This window comes from Pelophylax lessonae (genome assembly GCF_965119305.1).
Source record: "Pelophylax lessonae genome assembly, chromosome: 6".
NCBI lineage: Eukaryota > Metazoa > Chordata > Amphibia > Anura > Ranidae > Pelophylax > Pelophylax lessonae.
In genome coordinates, this window is record NC_138773.1 from 269859719 (window position 1) to 269881200 (window position 21482).

Consider the following 21482-nt stretch of genomic DNA (forward strand, 5'->3'; position numbering starts at 1 on the left):
TAACGTGTTACTATTTCCTACTCTTGTCTGCCTGGTTTCAGTTTCTCCAAAAACCCATCTCTTCAGGCATGCTCATCTTGCCTCTAGCCATCGAGTGAATTTTATGTCTTGAACAACTCATCTCCACCAGACATATGCCGGTTTTCGGTAATTCGATATATCGCGGTATTGCATAGCCACGGTATTGTTATTGTGGCATTTTTAAAATACCGAGTTTCTCTGCTCCTGGGTCTGACTTGTGAATTGATACATTTCAGTGAGCTGGATGACTCATTCACTCACTCAGCTAACGCCTAACTATAAACAAAAATGATTACATTGTATCTTTTCCTTCCCTCTGCCAGGGAGAAAGGAAGTTTAACCTCTTAAAGACTGGATCTTTTTCTGACACTTGTTGCTTGCAAGTTAAAATCAGTTTTTTTTTTGCTAGAAAAGTACTTAGAACCCCCAAACATTTTATATATTTTTTTAGCAGAGACCCTACAGAAAAAAATGGCGATTGTTGTAATATTTTATGTCACACTGTATTTGCGCAGCAGTCTTTCAAACGCAATTAATAGACTTTAATGAATAAAAAAAAACGTAACAGTAAAGTTATCCCAATTTTTTTTTTTGTTACACAGAGAATCGTGAGAGAATCGTGATCTTTATTCCAAGCTAAAAAATCGTGATTCTCATTTTGGCCAGAATCGTGCAGCTCTAATAATATATATATATATATATATATATATATATATATATATATATATATATATACATATATATATACATACATACATACATACATACACACACACACACACACACACACACACACACACACACACACACACACACACACACGCATAGCAGCCCACATTACATTATTATTTAGCCATCAAGCAGTGTCTGGCCTACCTGGTGATGACTGGTCCTGGCGCTCTGATCCGATGGCCTGGTCTTTAAAGGGGCAAATCCTTGCGATCCAGAAGTGGTTAAACCTGCAGGAGGACCGGTGTTTTTATCTATTAATGACTTTACTATTGCTTTAGGCCTGGTTCACATGTATGCGGGTTGGTGGTTCACATGTATGCGGGTTGGGGGCCCACATTTGCACAGACATAGCAGCCCATTGATGTGAATGGGCTTGAGCTGCTATGCCTGCGTTTTCAGCTGAAAAAAGGTGCATGCAGAATTTAAAAAAATGCAGTGGCCATGAAATCCATCCTTCTTTTGCACCATGCGACTTACCTGACGTTGCTGCACATGCAAACTGTTTTTAAAGGCCGTGCCCACGTATACAAAAAATGCAGAAAGCTTGCCAGAGCAGGAACTGCAGGTTAGTCGCATGGTGCAAAAGCAGGATGGATTTCAAGGCCACTGAATTTTAAAAAAATGCTGCATGCACCTTTTTTCTGTGGAAAATGAGGGCATAGCAGCCCGTTCAAATCAATGGGCTGCTATGCCTGTGCAAATGTGGGCGGCCAACCCGCATACATGTGAACCACCAACCCGCATACATGTGAACCAGGCCTAAAGCAATAGTAAAGTAATTTATAAACAACACCTCCTTCAGGTTTAACCACTTCTTGACCACAAGGATTTGCCCTCTTAATGACCAGGCCATCGGATCGGAGCCGAGCGCCAGGACCAGTCATCACCAGTTAGGCCAGACACTGCTTGATGACCTATTTTAGGCCTGGTTCACAGAGTCTGTACTGACTGACTATATAATAATGTGCATAAGTGAACCAAAGCCCCTAAATTCAGCAATGAAATTCAAGTGAGGTAGAAATTTAATAATTTAAATTTAATAATGGAATACCGTGATAATACCGTATACCGTGGCAAAACCTTAATCAATTAATCGCAGCATGAAAATCTGATATCGTCACAAGCCTAATCTCCACACAGTTATTACAGTTATTATCAATTACCCTTCTCTTTTAGATTGTAAGCTCTCATGAGCAGAGCCCTCCTAACCTTCTTGTCTTCAATTTACCATCTCCATTTATTGATCTTATTTTTTTCCTTCCCCGTTTATTTTATAAAACATTGGCATTATATAAATCCTGTGTAATAAGAATAATATCCACTTGTAAGCTGTTTTGCTGCCAACAAGGGTTTGATCTGAAAAGTTTATATTTAGTCTGTGTGGCACTGTTATTGTATAACGTGTATTAGTCACGTATTCTTTTCTCCATTTTTACAGTGTTTTTTAAAAGTCGATCGAAAATATTTGACATTCTCTGCTGCAAATGAATACTGCCAAAAACATGGGGGAAAGCTTCCAACAATTTCAAGCCAACATGACCAGGGTAAATTGTACTTGTTAAATGGTTTTACTATCTTTGATGTTATGATTTTTCTAATCCCTCCGCCCATCAGGCTTTTTTAGTTCTAAGGTTCTAAGTGACCAAAAAATTTCCTTTGGTAGACATTTATTTCCTACCACATCGTTTCTGCTTTGTCTGTTCATTGTGTTTAATATTCATATGATGCTACTGTTTCTCTGTATGTGGCTATCTTTCAACTTGTTTAGGCGATCTCTATATTCTAATTAGAAAAATATATAAAGATTTTATAAAAAAAAATACAATAAATTCAACTCTATTATTTAATGGGCAGTAAGTTTTGTGCATCATAATTGTTGATGTTTTACTCTAGAGCAGCCTTTCCACCTAGGGTTCCTCCAGAGTTTGCTAGAGATTCCTTGTGGCTGATTGACCTTCCATTTGATGGTGCCTGGAAAGTTCCAGGGCCAACGCCATTTGGCAGAGCCAGCTTCATGACACCAAATTTTTTTTAGCTGTCTAGAAAGGTGGCATTCTGACCTCCACTGTAGGGTTGCATTCCTATTGACCACTAATGTAGGGCATTTTGCTATTGACCTCAGTACTGGGACAGGTTCATACAGCACCCAGGGCAAGGGTACAGAACTCCCCTCCTAATGCATACTGTAGAATTAGTGTACCACCTTGTGACTATTCTTTTCTCCCTTACTCTGTCTATGGATGGCATGGAGTGTGCACCTGCCCCTATGTGGCCAATTGCTTGTTTTCTTGTGCCTACAAAGTAGTTGAACATTTACGGTGTGTTTTTATGTCAGCTGTGGGTGGATGGGGTGGAGAGTGGGTATCTTTAAGCAGTGTGGAAGCAGAAGCTATCAGAGCAGAAAGAAAGCTGCAGCCCTCTGGTTGCTAGCCACTGATCTGAAACTTGCATGTGTTGAGGCTGATCTGAAGCTTGCTTGTGGCCCTCCCCTACAGCTGCACCCTGAGCAGCTGCCTCTCCTGGTCACCCCTTGTCCCAGCCCTGATTAACCCCCAATGAATTGGTTTTCCAAGTGTTCCTTCAAACCTGTAAATTTAATTTAGTGTTTTCTTTGGGGTAAAAAGGTTGAGAGGCCACTCTAAAGTCAAAGAACAAATTATTATTACCAATCATGAGAAGGCATTTAACTTGTTCCCGCTCGGCCAACTGTCCTATGACAGCCGAGCGGGAGCTCTCCCAATCTGGGTCGACCTTATATGATGTCCTTCCAGAATCGCACCTCACGCGGGCCCAAGGGCCCGCGCTGCACCGCGTTTTGCCACCTGCTGTGTCCACCGGACACAGCAGTTGACGGGTCACTGTGCCGGGCCAGTACCATGTGACCAATCACCACAATAACATGACAGTTTTACACCATGAATGGCTTTCATTCATAGCCATGCATTATGTAATGTTGTGTTGATCACTGTAATTGGTCACAATGATCATATTGTACAGACGGGGCCAATCACAGTGCACATGTACCATGTGATTGCTGCGCCCAATCCCAACTTTACAATAGTACACAATAAATCAATGGATGCCATTCATAAAAATGATTGCTTATAACAGTGATAAGCAATCAGTGTAAACAAAAAAGAAAAAAATCCTGATTACTTCCCCAGAGTAGTACAGTGTCATTATGGTAACACTGTACTGCTCTGGTCACGGTATGCAAAAAAAAAAAAAAACTTTAAAAAAAGTTAAAAAAAAATTATTTTTTTTTCTTTTTGAACATACTGTCACCAGTCAGTGACCCTGATCACCGCCACACCAGTTATGTGATAATGTTATGTGATAATGCTGTAATGCTCTGGTGACCGTATGTAAAAAAAAAAAAAAAAAAAAATTGTGGGAAAAATGTATTTATTAATTTTCAAAAAAATTGTGACACAAAATTACAATTTCAAAAGTAAGAAGATTCACCCTATTTGTCCTGTTTACCATTATCATTGAAAGTGAGGGTAAAAGAAAATCCCAAATTTGGGTTGTCCGCAGAAAAGTAATAGAGGGGAATCTTCCAATAGGAACACTAGTTCTGGTGACCTGGGGGTCCCAAGGGATTCCTTTAATTTGCAGGGATTTCCTCTCACTTCCTGTTTTGGCTATGGCACAGAAAGTGAAGGTAAATTTCCCCAACGGGTTACAAATGTAAAAAAAATTATTCTACTCAAAAGTTTTGTCTATAGTTCCACTTTAAGGCATAACATTGTAATAGTTATCTCTAACAATCCAGTATGATCTTACTCAAAAAAAAAACTTTTTCACATTTTGAGTAAAGGCATGTTTGCTTACTTAAAAGCTCCTTGGCCCTCTTTCCACACTTTCCTATATTCCCATCATTCTTTTCAGCTCTTCCTTAGCTGTTTACTTTCAGTTTCTAAAGACTACATGTCCCATGGTACTGTGATGCATATAGGTAGTGAATCCTGTACTGCCCCCGCCTCCTGAAACTCCTCCTTTTCGGCACCTCTGTAGTTCAGAAGGCAGACTCTGTGACGTGTGACACAGCTGTGCCTATTCCTAGGGCATAGTGTCACAGAATTAAAGTAAATGTGTGGGGATCTTTTGAAGTTTTTAAACCTTAAGCTTGTTCAGGGAAATAGAAGTAATCCGTAGATATACAAATAAAGGATTAAAAATAGTTTGATATGCATACCTGGAACACTTAAAGTCCACACAAACAAAGGGATAATTCCTCCATTCAGGTTGTGTTCCTGATGGTTACTGAACCCAGGACCTCAGCAGAATGGTAACCACCATGCCATCATGCTGCCTATACACAAGAAATGTTTGAGATTCTGTTATTGTTTTTATTTTGAATGTCCAGATTTAACAAATTTTGTGGGTATAACTTCTCTCTGGTGGAATTTTGGTTTTGTTCCCTTTGCAGATTTCATTACCTACTTCAGTTCAGACTTAACTCAAAAGTTTTGGATTGGTCTACGGCTCATTTTGAACACCGCCCAAAACAGCTGGATTGATGGCTCTGGTGTCTCTTACACAAACTTTAACCCGCTTCTGGAGAGGAGATTAAAGAGGCTTGAGTTTAATGTACGTAGAAAGTTTTTAAATTGATGATTTGGTTTTAATCAAGGCTGCTTTTCTTCACTATACATAATTCTATGTTTTTTTTTTTCCCCCACTACATGCAGCCAAGTGATCAGGAGAAATATCAGCAATGTGTGTTTTTCTTGAATGATCCAAAGTCATCATTTGTTGGAACATGGGATTTCACCGCTTGCTCAGACCAGCAGTATGTGACAGTCTGCCAGACAACCAGAGGTAGGATTGTCACTTTTGGCTTTCCTTTAAGGGGAACTTGTCATTTGAGAAAGATGGAGGCGGTAATGCTAACCTCTCCTTATGGAAATTCTAACTGCCTGTCTGTAATTCCGACTCTCTGGCTTCATTACTTTGAGCCACTATACAGAACAAGTGTGCAGATGAGGACACCTGACTTTCCTGATGTGTTTTTTTTTTTTTTTTCAGGGTTAGTAGCTCAGAGTATTTCAGCCAGGCAACTAGCATTTTCCTAAGGCATTCACCAGTGGCAGCCCTAGTTATTCCTCTTATAACAGGTTTACGTTAACGTCCAGCTAATCTTATAGTTTTTTAGGTGCGTCAAAACAAAAAAAGTGTTAAAAGTCATGCAGTGTGTTTTCTTTAGGAAGCAGCCATAGCCGGAGTAAAAATGCCTGTCTCCCTGCCAGCATGCTGCAGAGGACTCGTTCTCTCTGTGTGAAAGCAGTGGTCTGCAGTGATGGTACATATTGGGAGCAAGCAAGTAAAGATGTAAAAATGTTCTTCTAGATGTGGAGGGGAATAAAAATCAAACCAATCTAAATGCCATATATGCCTAAATACTGGTGAGCCATCAACCCAAAATAGTAGTAATGTACAAAGAAAACGTTTTAGAAGGGGTGTTCAAGGATGGTCAACCGGTATTATTATTATTCAGCATTTATATAGCGCCAACAGTTTGCGGAGCGCTTTACAACATGAAGGCAGACAGTACAGTTACAGTACAACTCAATACAGGAGGATTGGAGGGCCCTGCTCGTTAGAGCTTACAATCTAAGAGGGAGGCTCAATTAATAGAAACGGTAATCGCTTTCGGAATAAGCTGATGGAGAAAAAAAGTACAGACGTAGGTAGGGACCGACCGAATATCGGCAAAGCTGATATATCGAGGGCCAATATGCACTTTCCCTGATATATCAGAATCGCCCACCAAGGTGGCTGATATTGCCGATATTTCGGGAAAGTGCTTGTACCGGAGTGATGCCTGCAGCTAAAGGCATCACCCTGGTACCGGCGTCCATAGTTGACCGTCGGCTGTCTTGTAATGACAACCCATGCGGCTGAGAAGCCACTCGGCTGTCATTACAAGGAGCGGGAAGGGACATCCCCCCCCCCCCCTCCTGCTGCCTTCCGCAGCTCGTCCGTGTCTCCCGGGCAACCAGCCTGCACGGCCGCTGAAGGCCCGATTAAAGCCGCATTCGGCTCTGATCGGGAATCCATATAAAAACCCGGAAGTGATGTCATGACATCACTTCCGGGTACTCGGCTCCTCTCTGTTCCTTTGTGCTGTGTAAAGGGGGAGGGGGGTGTCTCTTCTCTCCAATCCGCTCTGAGCTTTCCTCACTAAGCTCTGCAAAGTGTAACTTCAGCTCTCCGCTCCATTTTTTCTGACCACTCAGACAAGCTTTATAAAGCTCAGCACTTTGAGTGGATGTAGAGAAGAGACGGCTGCAGATACAACTTATGCAGGAGGATTTGTTTCATCTTTGTATATCACTTGAGTATAGTCCCTTCACGGAGTATATGTGAGGGTTTACAACCACCTTAACGCTCTTTTTGAATTCACTTATACTTTTTTTTCCTTATCTTGAAAGTGCCCGACTAAAAGCGGGTTTGTTCCCCCTTTTTAACCAATCAATGCCTCCTTCCAATGTTCTGTCCTGCCCTAGCAGCAAGGAGAAGCTGATTGCTAGGAAGGAGATGGAGATATTTCTACAGCCACTAATCATTTCTTTTCCTTAAACATTCCAGATAATGGGACCAAAGTGCCAACATTTGTTAAAGAAGATGGGAGCTTCAAGAAGAAGGCGTATAAAATCCTTCAGAAGAACATGTCTTGGTACATGGCTTTAGAAGAATGTAGAAGCAAACAAATGGAACTAGTCAGTATAACCGACCAGTACCAGTTGTCCTTTCTTGTCGTCACTGTTAAGCAGGCAGATCGGCCATTTTGGATTGGACTCTCTAGCAGGGATGTAAGTGCATTTAAAGAAATCTGTCATGAAAGAAACATGGAGCGTGCTGTTTGGGGCCTGTCTTTCTGAAAATGCTAGTACTCTGTTATACTGGCCCTTTCACCGCGATACTTGACTTGAACAAGCATGTGAATAGGGATTTGACACTCACATTGTACTTTTTACTTTATTTACTTTATTTATTTTTTGCTTTATTCAAGTCAGGTGATTTTGAAGTGACTTAGGCCAGTAGGTCAACATAAAAATTGAAGTGAGTAAATCAATATAGGACAGAAAAGGGGCATTTTCAGAAGCCAGCAACAGCAGCCCTCATACTTTTATGGCAGGGTTACTTTTTTTTAATATTTAAATGTTTATTTAATAATTTATTTAAAACAGAGTTAGGGCTAACAACTAAACACACAGTTGAAATGCATATACAGGCATACCCCACTTTTAAGTACACAATGGGGCCAGAGCATGTATGTAAAATGAAAATGTACTTAAAGTGAAGCAATACCTTTTTTCATTTCTCAATGCATGTAAAAATAGGAAATCTTGGTCAGCTTGACATGGCACTGCTCCCAAACCATAAGTGACAAGGACACCAAGCTTGGGGAGCATGTTAAGGGTATCCAGGACTATGACATGGTAGATTATCTAGGCAAGCTGGCCTACCACAAATAGGATATGTTGTAGTCCTGGGCCCCCTCTCGGTGCTCCCCAAGTTTGGTATATCTGTCACTTATGGTTTGGGAGCAGTGCCATGTCAAGCTGACCAAGATTTCCCATAGTCGCCAATGTTAAAAACTGGGAGTAGTGCCATGCCAAGCTGACCAGGCTGTGTCTGTACTCGCGAGTGTATGCCTGTATATATTTACTTGCCAAAAGGATTTGTATTTCTCTTTATCCAGTCCTGAGTTGGCACAGCTCCACCTTACAGTACAGCCTTGCCCAGATTTTTCTGTGCTGCAGTAAAAGTTAAAAAAAAAAAAAAATCTTGTTCATTTAACCACTTTACCACAGGAGGATTTTGCTGTCTTCCGTCCAGGCCACTTTTTGCGATTCGGCGCTGTGCGACTTCAACTGACAATTGCGCGGTCGTACGACGCCGTACCCAAACGAAATGTACGTCCTTTTTTTCCCACAAACAGAGCTTTCTTTTGGTGGTATTTGATCACCTGTGCGATTTTTACTTTTTGCGCTATAAACAAAAAAAAGCGTTTATTTTGAAAAAATAACAATATTTTTAACATTTTTTTTATATGAAATTCCCCCCAAAAAAGATGTAAAAACCAATTTTTTTAAAAATTTTTGGCCAATTTGTTTTATGCTACATATGTTTGGTAAAAAAAATCGCAATAAGCGTATTTTGATTGGTTTGCGCAAAAGTTATTGCGTTTACTAACAAAGGGAAAGATTTCTGTCATTTTTGGTGTTTTTTTTTTAACGCGTAATGGCGGCGATCTGCGATTTTTTTTTTTTTGCGGGACTGCGACATTGCGGCGGACAGATCGGACCCTTGACTGACATTTTTGACACTTTTGGGGGTACCAGTGACATTACTGCAGTAATCAGTGCTATATATATGCACTGTTACTGTAAAAATGACACTGGCAGGGAAGGGGTTAATTTTATTGGAGAGGGAGGGGTTAATGTATGCCTGGTGCTTACGGACGTGTAGGGGGGGAGGTGACTGTGTGAGTCATGGACAGATCGGATGTCCAGCTATGCTGAACAGTCCGATCTGTCACTCCCTGTCACTATGGAGATCCGCCCGCTGTGTTTACACACAGCGGGCGGATCTCCAGACTCGATCCCCGACGATCGGGTAAGAGCAGCGGCGATCGCCGCTGCTCCTCCCCTGGCCCGACTCCCGCTGTGAATGAAAACAGCGGGAGCGAGCCTCCGGCGGCGCGCAAGCGCCGCCCAGAAGGGGGAGTGTCCAACGACGTTAATACTACGTCGCTGGACGATAACGAACCACTCTGCCGCAGTAGTATTACTGTGAGCGGTTCTAAAGTGGTTAAAGCATGAATAACAGCCTAGTGCATGTGCTGAGTAATTTGGCATTTTCTGTCACCTGAAATACCTGGCTGATCCTGCCTGGTTCTGCCCCCCCCCTGTAGACTGACCACAGTTTATCATGGCTGATGAGTCCCGACACCGTTGTCAGTTTACGTGCCTCCGTCATCCGCAGCTCTCCTCTCTCCTCTCTGCCCTCACCTGCCTTATCCCCCTGCCTCCCTGCCGGTCAGCTCCTGTGTGTGAACCACCCTCTTCCCTCCCCTTCTAGCACCGTTCCAAGCACTATAAATTACTGCTCACAATCACTGCCAGCCCCTCTGCTAGGATAACATGTACTATAGAGTGTATGTTGTTTTTTTCTTTTTTTTTTTAATTCTTCTTCTAAATACCTTTTCTCGTCGCCGAACAGCGGTCACATGACCGCCTGACAAATGTCAGCGGGAGATCTCGGCCCCTCCCTCTGTAGTGCATACATCGGAGGAAGAGCGCGATGGGCGGTCATGTGATCGAGCAGAAATAAGATATTTAGAAGAAGGATTTTAAAAAAACAACATATACTGTGTAGTACATGTTATCCTAGCAGAGGAGCTGGCAGTGTTTGTGAACACTGCTTTTACAACCCCTTTAAGTAAGACTTGTAGGTCTCGTCCCTCCCCCAGTCTGTGACTGGTCAGTAAAAGTAGATGCAGCAGACTGATGAAGCTCATCACTTGTCACTCTGCTCTCCCTTCTTATCTGCATGTCCCCCCCCGTTACCACATGAGTGCTGCATCAATACTGATGTGCCCCTTGTGTCACTTCTCCCCCTTGCAGTCTGATGTCAGCTCTGCAGGAATTGCAAAAAAAAAAACAAATAACAGGTCAAATTCAGGTAGTTACACTTGTTGGCATTTAAAAAAAAAAAGTAATTTTAAAGATCTATTAATATGAGTACCGAGCTGCATTAATGTGTTTTATATCTGACTGTTAGCTTTGTCTAGTTGGCTAGTCACTTTTGTGTATATACTAGTGTGGAACTATAGGGCATTTTTTTTTATTCTGGATACAGTAATGTCAGATTTTTTTTTTTTTTTTGCCATCTGTGTCCCAATGTGGAGATTTACCTTCACTTCCTGTTCAATAGCCAAACAGGAAGTGAGAGGAAAACCCTGCAAATTAAGGAAATTCCTTGGGGACCCCCAGGTCACCAGAACTACTGTCCTTATTGGAAGATTTCCCCTCTTACTTTTCTGGGGACAACCCAATATTTGGGATTTTATTTTACTTTCAATGATGATGGAAACCGCAATAAAATCTGAGAGGCAATCTAATCCCCCTGCATTCTTATTGGACACTAAAAAAAAATGTTGCCTTTATACTTTAGGCATTCATAGCAGGGCAAAGTGAATTACAATCGCTATTACAGTTATTGCAACTGTTGTTGTAATTTGGTATTTTTAACTACAGTTGTCACTAATCCTTTTATATACTAAGGCCGGATTCGCGTGTCTGCGAATTGGATGCGTTTTGAACTGCATCCAATTCGCTTAACTTGAACCAGACTGGCTTTTAATGAAGCCGGTTCACAGATGTGCGGACCAGTTGCGGTTCAAATTAATAAAGGGTCCTGTGTATTTTGTAGTCCGGTTCAGGTGTGATTTAAGTGTCAAATTCGCACCTGAATCACTAAATGGAAACTGTACTGGACTCTGCACAGAAACCGACCCTGCATATATGTGAACCCAGCCTTAAAGTGATACTAAACTATATTTTTATTCTCTAAAAAACAATACTATACACTCCCACTACTTACAGCCATGTAATCTATTTTTATTGTGTTCTCCTGCCTTCTTGTTACATCCTCCATGAACGCCTGAACCTCTCCTTTTCCCCTTTGCTTCCATTTGTTTGAAACGAGCAGCGCATATTAGTTGTGATTATGTGTACTGCTCTATGTACCCTACAACTCCCACAGTCCGTATGGCAACTAGAACAAATCCGGATGGACACCATAAAGCGGTAGCAAACTGCATCCAAAATGAAACCGGGCCCTGGGCAGATGAAGTCATAATGTGCTAGTTTGCATTGCATACTAGCACATTGACACCTGAAAACGAAGCCCTTCAGCGGCGCTCTGTCACCGCTGCAGGCGCTTCCTTCTCCACCCAGTCTTCCTTCTGGGTTAAGGGACTCTGGGTGTCTGGCCGAGCCAGCAATGATGTCACTTCTGCGCATGGGATTCTCTGTTTACGGCATTTCTTCAGAGCGCATGCGCAAATTACTTCACCGGCTGCATCTATAGTAAATATCTCCTAAACCTGCACTGTTTAGGAGATAGTTACTATAGATGCAGCCGGGGACATATTTACAGCCTATAATCATGCATGCATGCATACATACATACATACATACATACAGTGCCTTGCGAAAGTATTCGGCTCCCTTGAACTTTGCGACCTTTTGCCACATTTCAGGCTTCAAACGTAAAGATATAAAACTGTAATTTTTTTTGTGAAGAATCAACAACAAGTGGGACACAATCATGAAGTGGAACGAAATTTATTGGATATTTCAAACTTTGTTAACAAATAAAAAACTGAAAAATTGGGCGTGCAAAATTATTCAGCCCCTTTACTTTCAGTGCAGCAAACTCTCTCCTGAAGTTCAGTGAGGATCTCTGAATGATCCAATGTTGACCTAAATGACTAATGATGATAAATAAAATCCACCTGTGTGTAATCAAGCCTCCGTATAAATGCACCTGCACTGTGATAGTCTCAGAGGTCCGTTTTAAAGCGCAGAGAGCATCATGAAGAACAAGGAACACACCAGGCAGGTCCGAGATACTGTTGTGAAGTTTAAAGCTGGATTTGGATACAAAAAGATTTCCCAAGCTTTAAACATCCCAAGGAGCACTGTGCAAGCGATAATATTGAAATGGAAGGAGTATCAGACCACTGCAAATCTACGAAGACCTGGCCGTCCCTCTAAACTTTCAGCTCATACAAGGAGAAGACTGATCAGAGATGCAGCCAAGAGGCCCATGATCACTCTGGATGAACTGCAGAGATCTACAGCTGAGGTGGGAGAATCTGTCCATAGGACAACAATCAGTCGTATACTGCACAAATCTGGCCTGTATGGAAGAGTGGCAAGAAGAAAGCCATTTCTTAAAGATATCCATAAAAAGTGTCCTTTAAAGTTTGCCACAAGCCACCTGGGAGACACACCAAACATGTGGAAGAAGGTGCTCTGGTCAGATGAAACCAAAATCGAAACTTTTTGGCAACAATGCAAAACGTTATGTTTGGCGTAAAAGCAACACAGCTCATCACCCTCAACACACCATCCCCACTGTCAAACATGGTGGTGGCAGCATCATGGTTTGAGCCTGCTTTTCTTCAGCAGGGACAGGGAAGATGGTTAAAATTGATGGGAAGATGGATGTAGCCAAATACAGGACCATTCTGGAAGAAAACCTGATGGAGTCTTCAAAAGACCTGAGACTGGGACGGAGATTTGTCTTCCAACAAGACAATGATCCAAAATATAAAGCAAAATCTACAATGGAATGGTTCACAAATAAACATATCCAGGTGTTAGAATGGCCAAGTCAAAGTCCAGACCTGAATTCAATCGAGAATCTGTGGAAAGAACTGAAAACTGCTCTTCACAAACGCTCTCCATCCAACCTCACTGAGCTCAAGCTGTTTTGCAAGGAGGAACGGGCAAAAATTTCAGTCTCTCCATGTGCAAAACTGATAGAGACCTACCCCAAGCGACTTACAGCTGTAATCGCAGCAAAAGGTGGCGTTACAAAGTATTAACTTAAGGGGGCAGAATAATTTTGCACGCCCAATTTTTCAGTTTTTTATTTGTTAAAGTTTGAAATATCCAATAAATTTCGTTCCACTTCATGATTATGTCCCACTTGTTGTTGATTCTTCACAAAAAATTACAGTTTTATATCTTTATGTTTGAAGCCTGAAATGTGGCTAAAGGTCACAAAGTTCAAGGGGGCCGAATACTTTCGCAAGGCACTGTACATATTACATGGGTGTTTACTCCCACTTTAAACACTGAATAACATCTTTATTGGGCACAAAACATTGATGCAGCATAAAAACACAATGTGACACAGCGGGGGACAAAAGGGTCAAACGTTTTGCACTTCCTCCAGCCCCCAAAAGGGCACACGGCCTGGAGATAACTAATTCATTAATCAGTATTTACAGCCACAGTCACAGTACAACCCTGAATAATGCTGGCCATACACTATACGAAAAATTGTCTTTTTTTAAAAACGAACACTCTGCTGTGAGAGCAGATGATCGTGCCATCATGTAATGACCGATAAATCGTTCAATGGGCATAAATGAATCTGTGTTTTGTTAGTTTTTTTTTTTACATATACCTAGTGAAAACCGTTTGGACGAGAATCACATTAACCTTTCGATTTATCATTCGTTTGGCAGAAGATTTCCAAACTTGTCCTTCATTTTTGTGGCTCAAAAACATCACAACCGAATACCGATTTTGTGCCCATTAACTGACCGAAACATGAGCAAACTGTTCAAATGACCGAATTTCGGCCGATTTTTTGTATAGTGTCTCGCCACCATTAGTCTTCACACCATATAAAATATTATATAAAATTGTATATATACAAGAATGATAAAAACAAGAAAGCTCAAAGCCAAGAAAATGCATGGAAAAGAAAAAAAACGGTTACGTATAAAATCCAAATAGAGCACAAAAAGAGGACCAGTCACAGCATTATATGTTGTATGGAGCAGTTCTATACAGTACATTGGCAGGACCACCGGAAGGCTGCGTGATCGCCCGCAAACAGTGGAGTTCTTTCTTTAGTTAGTGGTGATGTACAGTCAGGTCCATACATATTGGGACATCCACACAATTCTAATCTTTTTGGCTCTATTCAGTAAAGGGGGAGTAGGTATGATCTCTGGAGGCAGGGCTTGACCACAACTGCAACCTGGTTCTTTTGTCACTGGTAGTTGATTAATATTTTATGTTTTTTTTTTTTTTTTGCAATGTTTTATTTTCCCTTTGTTGTGTCTGCCATGTTATCTCAGGATGGAATCCACTACAGATGGCAGGATGGGAGCACAGTTACCCTGAACCAGTGGTCAAAGGATGAGCAGGAGGATGAAGATTGTGTTTTCATAGATGTTGACGGCACATGGAAAACAAAGAGTTGTGATGATGAGCTGCCTGGGGCTATTTGTCATGTACCAACAAGTAAGACTGTGTTTTTCCTTTTCTTTTTTTTCTTAACACAAATTATTTCTAAAATTGCTTGCTTGGTTTTTTCCTCTAACACCTTTTCTCTGTCGCTCATTGACAGACGCAGATTCCATATCTTGATATCCATAGGGTATACTGCCCCCTACAGGAGTAGGACACTAGGCAGAAAAAAAGTTCTGGCTACACCCTATGGGCAGTCCCAGGGGGTATACCCTCTCTCTCCCTGCTATAGGATGTCAGTTTTTTTCTGCCTAGTCAGGAGTAAGGACCTAAGTTCCTTGCTGGGATCTCTGGTCCTGGCAAGTTTTTTTTAGATAGATCTTTTTTTTTTAGCTAGCTTTTCTTCCAGAGGCCACTGGCCACTCATTCCCTGGTGCGGAATTTCATCCAGGGGGTGCGGCACCTGGTTCCTCCGGTGCGCTCGCCCTTACCGCCCTGGGACCTTAATTTGGTGTTGTCGGTTCTCCAGAAACGTCCCTTTGAAAATATTAGGGAGATTCCCCTGCTTACCTTATCCCAGAAGGTGGCCTTTTTTGTGGCTATCACTTCTGCACGCAGGGTGTCGGAACTGGCTGCGATGTCTTGTCGTTCCCCCTATCTGGTGGTTCATAGGGATAAGGTGGTTCTTCGTCCGAATCCATCCATCCTTCCTTCCTAAGGTGGTTTCCACTTGAATGAGGATATTGTGTTGCCTTCCCTGTGTCCTAAGCCCAGTCATCCTCGGGAGTTTGCGTTGCACTCCTTGGATGTGGTTCGGGCAATCAGGGTGTACTTGGCTACTACTGACTCCTTTCGTAAGTCTGATTCACTTTTTGTGATCACGGATGGCCCTAGGAAAGGGTTGCCTGCGTCTGCCGCGAATATCTCCATGTGTATCAGGCAGACGGTGGTGCAGGCTTATTCTCTTAAGAGTCCGGTTCCTCCATTCCCTGTTAAGGCGCACTCTACTCTGGCTCTTAAGCCCCGTACACACACACAGATCGTCGTCATACAAATGTTCGTCTTTTCTCCCCGGCATGTCGGTGTCTGTTGAAAAGTGCAAAGACAGCACAAGGACAGCACAAGAATTTTGTCCGCAGACTTCAGCTGACTGCAGAAGTGATGTCATGTAATGGTTAACTTTCCCTGTGTTTTTTATTTTCTGAGCATGCCCAGTCTTGCAAATCTGCGGTCTGTCGGCTGATTTCTGTACTGACAGACGAACAATCGTCCGTTCTGGTGTCTGCAGACAAAAATTTTCATGTTTGCAAGAAAGACTCTTGTCCGCGGATTGTGTGCAGACATCTGTCGGAGGCACCATACTAACACGCATACAATCGGCAGATCTTTCGTCCGCCGACGTTTGTATGACGACGATCTGCGTGTGTGTACGGGGCTTTAGTGCTTCCTGGGCTTTCCGCCATCAGGCGTCGGTGCTTCAGGTTTGCAAGGCGGCTACCTGGTCGTCTGTTCATACCTTTACTAAATTTTATAAGGTTGATGTGCTGGCATCGGCGGATGCCTCCTTTGGCCGCAAGGTTTTGCTGGCTGCTGTTTGAGGGGACCTTTGGTCTACCTCGGGGGTTCTGTTTTTTCAGGTGGGTCTCATCTTCTTGTTTCGATGAGTCCTCTGTTCTTCTGGTTGGCTCTGTTTGGCTTTCTGGATTGGGTTTTTTTTCCTGTTATCCCACCCCTCATTTATGGCACTGCTTTGGGACGTCCCTATGGATATCAAGATATGGAATCTGCGTCTGTCAATGAGCGACAGAGAAAACTGGATTTTTGGCTTACCGTAAAATCCTTTTCTCTTAAGCTCATTGACAGTCGCAGTACCCGCCCCTCTATTTTGAGTTGGGTTGGTTTGATCTCTGACACTGCTTTGTTACATAACTGACATCCTATAGCAGGGAGAGAGAGGGTATACCCCCTGGGACTGCCCATAGGTGTAGCCAGAACTTTTTTTCTGCCTAGTGTCCTACTCCTGTAGGGGGCAGTATACCCTATGGATATCAAGATATGGAATCTGTGTCTGTCAATGAGCTTAAGAGAAAAGGATTTTACGGTAAGTGTGTAGTTTTTTTTTTTTTTTTTTTTTGTTCTGTTTTTGTCTTTAACCACTGCTGGACCGGAAGGATTTGCCTCCTTAATGACCAGGCCATTTTTTTGCGATTCGGCACTGTTACTTTAACAGACAATTGCGTGGTCGTGCGATACTGTACTGAAATAAAATTGGTGTCCTCTTTTTTTTTTTTTTTACCACAAATAGAGCTTTCTTTTGGTGTTATTTGATCACCTGTGCGATTTTTTTTTTCTTTTTTTTTTTTTTTTGCGCTATAAACAAAATGAAAGCGACAATCTGAAGAAAAAATATTTTTCACTTTCTGCTATATAACATTCCCAAAAAAATTGAAACATCTAATTTTTTCATCCCGTTGGGCCAATTTGTATTCTGCTACATATTTGTGTTAAAAAAAATTGCAACAAGCGTATTTTGATTGGTTTGCGCATAAGTTATCGCATCTACAAACTAGGGGAAAGATTTATCATTTTGTTTTTTTACTAGTAATGGTGGCCATCTGCAATTTTTAGCGGGACTCTGACATTGCGGCGGACAGATCGGACCCCTCCCTAACTGACCTTTCTCTAGCGCTCATCGACAGACGTAGTCCTCGGTGATACACCACCTTCGGGTTATGTTACCTCCGCAGGAGCAGGACTAGACAGGAAATTAAAAAGCTCTGGCCACACCCCAGGGGCAGTCCCAGAGGGTATATCCTCTCTCTCTCTGCCTCAGCAAATCAGTTATTTTCTGTCTAGTTAGGAGTAAGGACCTAGATACCTTGCTGGGATCTTAGGTCCTGGCAAGAATTTTTTTCTTAAAGGATTTTTAGACAGCTTTTTTTCTCCAGTGTTCCTGTGAGATCTTCAAGCAAGAAAGCTGAACTGGGCGACGGGCTGGATGTTGAGATCCGGTGGTCACCCCAGTTCAGCCTACGAGCGCGTGCAGGCCATAGCTCCGCGCTGGGTCGGCCGCGACAAAGTCCCATTAAAAGGACTGAACCCGCGAGTTAAACGTCTCGCTGAAACGCCAAAGACCATGAGTCACGGCGTCCGTATCGGTCGACAGCCCTCCCGCCCCGGTGGAGAGGGGTACTGTCAGGAGTTGGTGCCCGCCTGGTTCCGGTATGGTGAGTAGTATGTTCCCCCTTTTTCCCTGACGGGTTTTGTGGTGAACGCGGGCCCCTCTCTGTATGGTAAGAAAGAGTCCTTTCTATCCTATAACATGTCACAAATCCTCCTACTTTGAGTGTGATTTTATGTGTGCAAAAGCCAGGAGGCTTGGTTTGGGAGCTAACAATCTATTGTATACATGTTTAAAAAATATGTAAGCTGTGGCATTCTGGGAATCTTATGGGTTAAGTATAAGCTACCTACCAGTCAGAAGCCACGGACATGTAGACTGCCTTCCAAATCAGATCTCCAGCTATTAGCAGGCCTCCCGAACGGCCATGCGGTCCGCCAGGGCCGGTACCGCCAACCACGCCAGATCCCCATGCAGAGAGAGTGTTGTGTGCCCTGCAGCACACCGCTATTCAGTATAGGCCGCCGCCATTTTTTTTGCTGGATCGCACGAGCCGCCATTTTGGCGTAGCCTCGTGTCTCCAGCATGGGGGCGGCCATGTTTGAGGTGATCCTACACCTCGTGGAGCTTGGGGGAGGCGCCGGAAGGCGTGCAGAGGGGCGGAGCCGCCTCCTTTCTTCCTGGGCAGCCAGCCAAAAGACTTCCTGTTTGTCTAGACAGCGCTGTAAGCTGTTGCAGTTTAACTCTGAGCATCAAGTGGTGAGCCTGGGGGTCTATTTCTCTCTCTCTCGATCGATAGGGATCCCTAGCAGGTAACACTAAGGGGCTTTTTGTGGCGCTGGGGGTCAGAAAAAAAAAAAAAAGTTTTTTTCTTTACTTTTGAATTATATTATCCAGGAAGTAACTGGAGTTATTATGGACCCTGCCACACATATTCCCCCACCTGTTTCCCTCGAGGGGGCCTCGGGACCCGCCGGTGCACAGAGTATAGAGTCATTTACAGCAATTTTGGAGTCTATGGTGGCTCGGGTGGAGGCGGCCTGTCAGGGACGGGGGTCAAGGAAGCGACCCCCGCCTACCCCTATACTATCTGACACCTCTGACTCAGATTCAGAGATGGTCACTGCAGTTGCAGGTTCCTCTGCAAGGGCTGTTATCCCAGGTAAAGCCCCCTCAGACAGTGAGGAGGACGCTTCTTCTCCTGCTATAATTCAGGAAGAAGCATTGGTGGACGCACTAGTTGTGGCAGTGCAAGAAACCTTAAAACTTGAGGCTTTACCGGCAGAGGCAACTGAAACAGAGAGGCCTTTTGGGACTAATAAGCCCATCAAGACGGCGAAGGCTTTTCCTGTACCTAAATGTTTTGGTAATCAGATTAAAGGAGAATGGGAGCATTCTAAACGTACCTTTACTATTTCCAAGCGTATTGCTAGACGCTATCCGTTTGAGGAATCCATCATTAAGAAATGGACGGTACCACCAGTCGTGGATCCGCCTATTGCCAGGCTGAATAAAGCCACGGTTATTCCAGTGGAGGACACTTCGTCCTTTAAGGATCCGGTGGATCGAAAGATAGAAGCAGAGTCCCGCACTATCTTTTCTCTGATAGGGTCAGCATTTAGACCAGTAATTGTTATTGGTCTAGTTTCCCAGACACTTACGGAATGGGCGAAAATGGTACGCCAAGATCTTAGGGGAAAAGATATTCCCCAGGAGACATCTGATTTGATGGAACAGATCATACAAGGGCTACGGTTTATCTGTGACGCAGCCTTGGACACTACTCCCTTATTAGGGCATGCATCTAAGTTAGCAGTGATCCTCAGACGTGTTCTGTGGTTAAAATGCTGGTCAGCTGACCTAGGTTCCAAAAAGACCTTGACCAATCTCCCTTTTCAGGGGAATCGTCTATTTGGGGCCAACCTAGATGAAATCATTAAGGATGCCACTGGGGGCAAGAGCACTTTTTTGCCACAGGCTGCAAAAGCTAAGGGACCTCGCAACAAGCGAGGACCTTTCTTTACCGCCCATAAAGGGCGCCCGGCTGGTACTCCCGGGAAAGGCAAGACTCCTCCAGGAGGGTTCAAGAAGGGCTGGTCGGACAAGCAGAGGACCAACCCAGCCAAACCCGAAGTAAAGGAGTACACAGCCTGAAGGTGCGCCCCCACCCGGTTTCAGGGTGGGGGGACGTTTTCACCGGTATTCAGGACATTAGATCGAGCATCAACCACTACTACCGGTGCGATTCTTCCCTTCCAACATTTAAGTACCACAGGAAGCGGTAGTTACCGTTCCCTGAATAGATCTTTTCCTTTACCTTTTCCCAAGATTAGTCCCGATACCTCACAGGAATCGGATCTGATTGACCAGATAGGCCAAGTAGCCTCTAGTCGGGTGACTTCGGTCCCTGAGGTTCAACCAGAAAAGATCACTTTTCCTGATAACTATCAGGTATCTGATAAATGTGTGGGAACAGAAAACGACCAGACTTTCTCGGATGGTCGGGGCCAGATAGCTCTAGGGACGCCTGGTTCAGATCCAATCAGCGCCAGTGGTCCTAGAAATTCTAGGCTGGCCTCCTCAAGCCGGCCTGGCCGACTTGGACATGTTAGTCGCAGACGTTCCGTGGGAACTTCGTCTCAGGGAGTGTCTGTGGTCTCAAGGACCAATTTACCTTCGTGCTTTACAGTCGCTGGTTTTAATGGCCTGGCCATTGAGACCCAAGTACTGAAGGACAGAGGTTTGTCTACTTCAGTCATTCCTACCCTTATTAAAGCAAGGAAAGCGACTTCCAGCAAAGTCTATTATCACACATGGAAGACTTATATTGCGTGGTGCGAATCTTTAGGATTTCCTCCACGTACCTATTCGGTGTCTCGAATATTGGCCTTTTTGCAACAAGGGGTTGAGCAGAAGCTAGCCTTGAGCACCATCAAGGGTCAAGTTTCAGCATTAGCAATCTTCTTTCAGAAACCTTTAGCTACCAAATCCTTGGTGCGGAATTTCATCCAGGGGGTGCGGCACCTGGCTCCTCCAGTCCGCGCGCCCTTACCGCCCTGGGATCTTAATTTGGTTTTGTCGGTTCTACAGAAACCTCCCTTTGAAAACATCAGGGAGATTCCCTTGCTTACTTTATCCCAGAAGGTGGCCTTCTTGGTGGCTATTACTTCTGCTCGCAGGGTGTCAGAACTGGCTGCATTATCATGCCAGTCCCCATACCTAGTGATTCATAGGGATAAGGTAGTACTTCATCCTAAGCCATCTTTTCTTCCTAAGGTGGTTTCAGATTTTCATCTGAATGAAGATATTGTACTACCTTCCTTGTGTCCTCAGCCCAAGCATCATCGGGAACATGCGTTGCATTCCTTAGATGTGGTTCGGGCAATCAGGGTATACCTGAAAGCTACGGAATCATTCCGTAAGACGGATTCACTTTTTGTGATCACGGATGGCCCCAGAAAGGGTTTGCCTGCATCTGCCGCGACCATTGCCAAATGGATTAGACAAACGGTGGTACAGGCTTATTCTATTAAGGGTCAGAGTCCTCCGTTCCCTGTTAGGGCGCACTCCACTCGAGCGCTCAGTACTTCCTGGGC

The 21482-nt window shown here is 43.6% G+C and overlaps 1 protein-coding gene across 1 annotated transcript in view; it reads left to right on the forward strand.

The window, feature by feature from the left end:
- LY75 (lymphocyte antigen 75) overlaps positions 1-21482 on the forward strand; it is a 237303-nt gene that overhangs the window by 181331 nt on the left and 34490 nt on the right. Inside the window, exons 22-26 of the mRNA XM_082260091.1 lie at positions 2192-2297; positions 5186-5346; positions 5448-5577; positions 7348-7571; positions 14654-14819. Coding sequence (XP_082116217.1) covers positions 2192-2297; positions 5186-5346; positions 5448-5577; positions 7348-7571; positions 14654-14819 — 787 coding nt within the window. The remainder of the gene's footprint in view (positions 1-2191; positions 2298-5185; positions 5347-5447; positions 5578-7347; positions 7572-14653; positions 14820-21482) is intronic.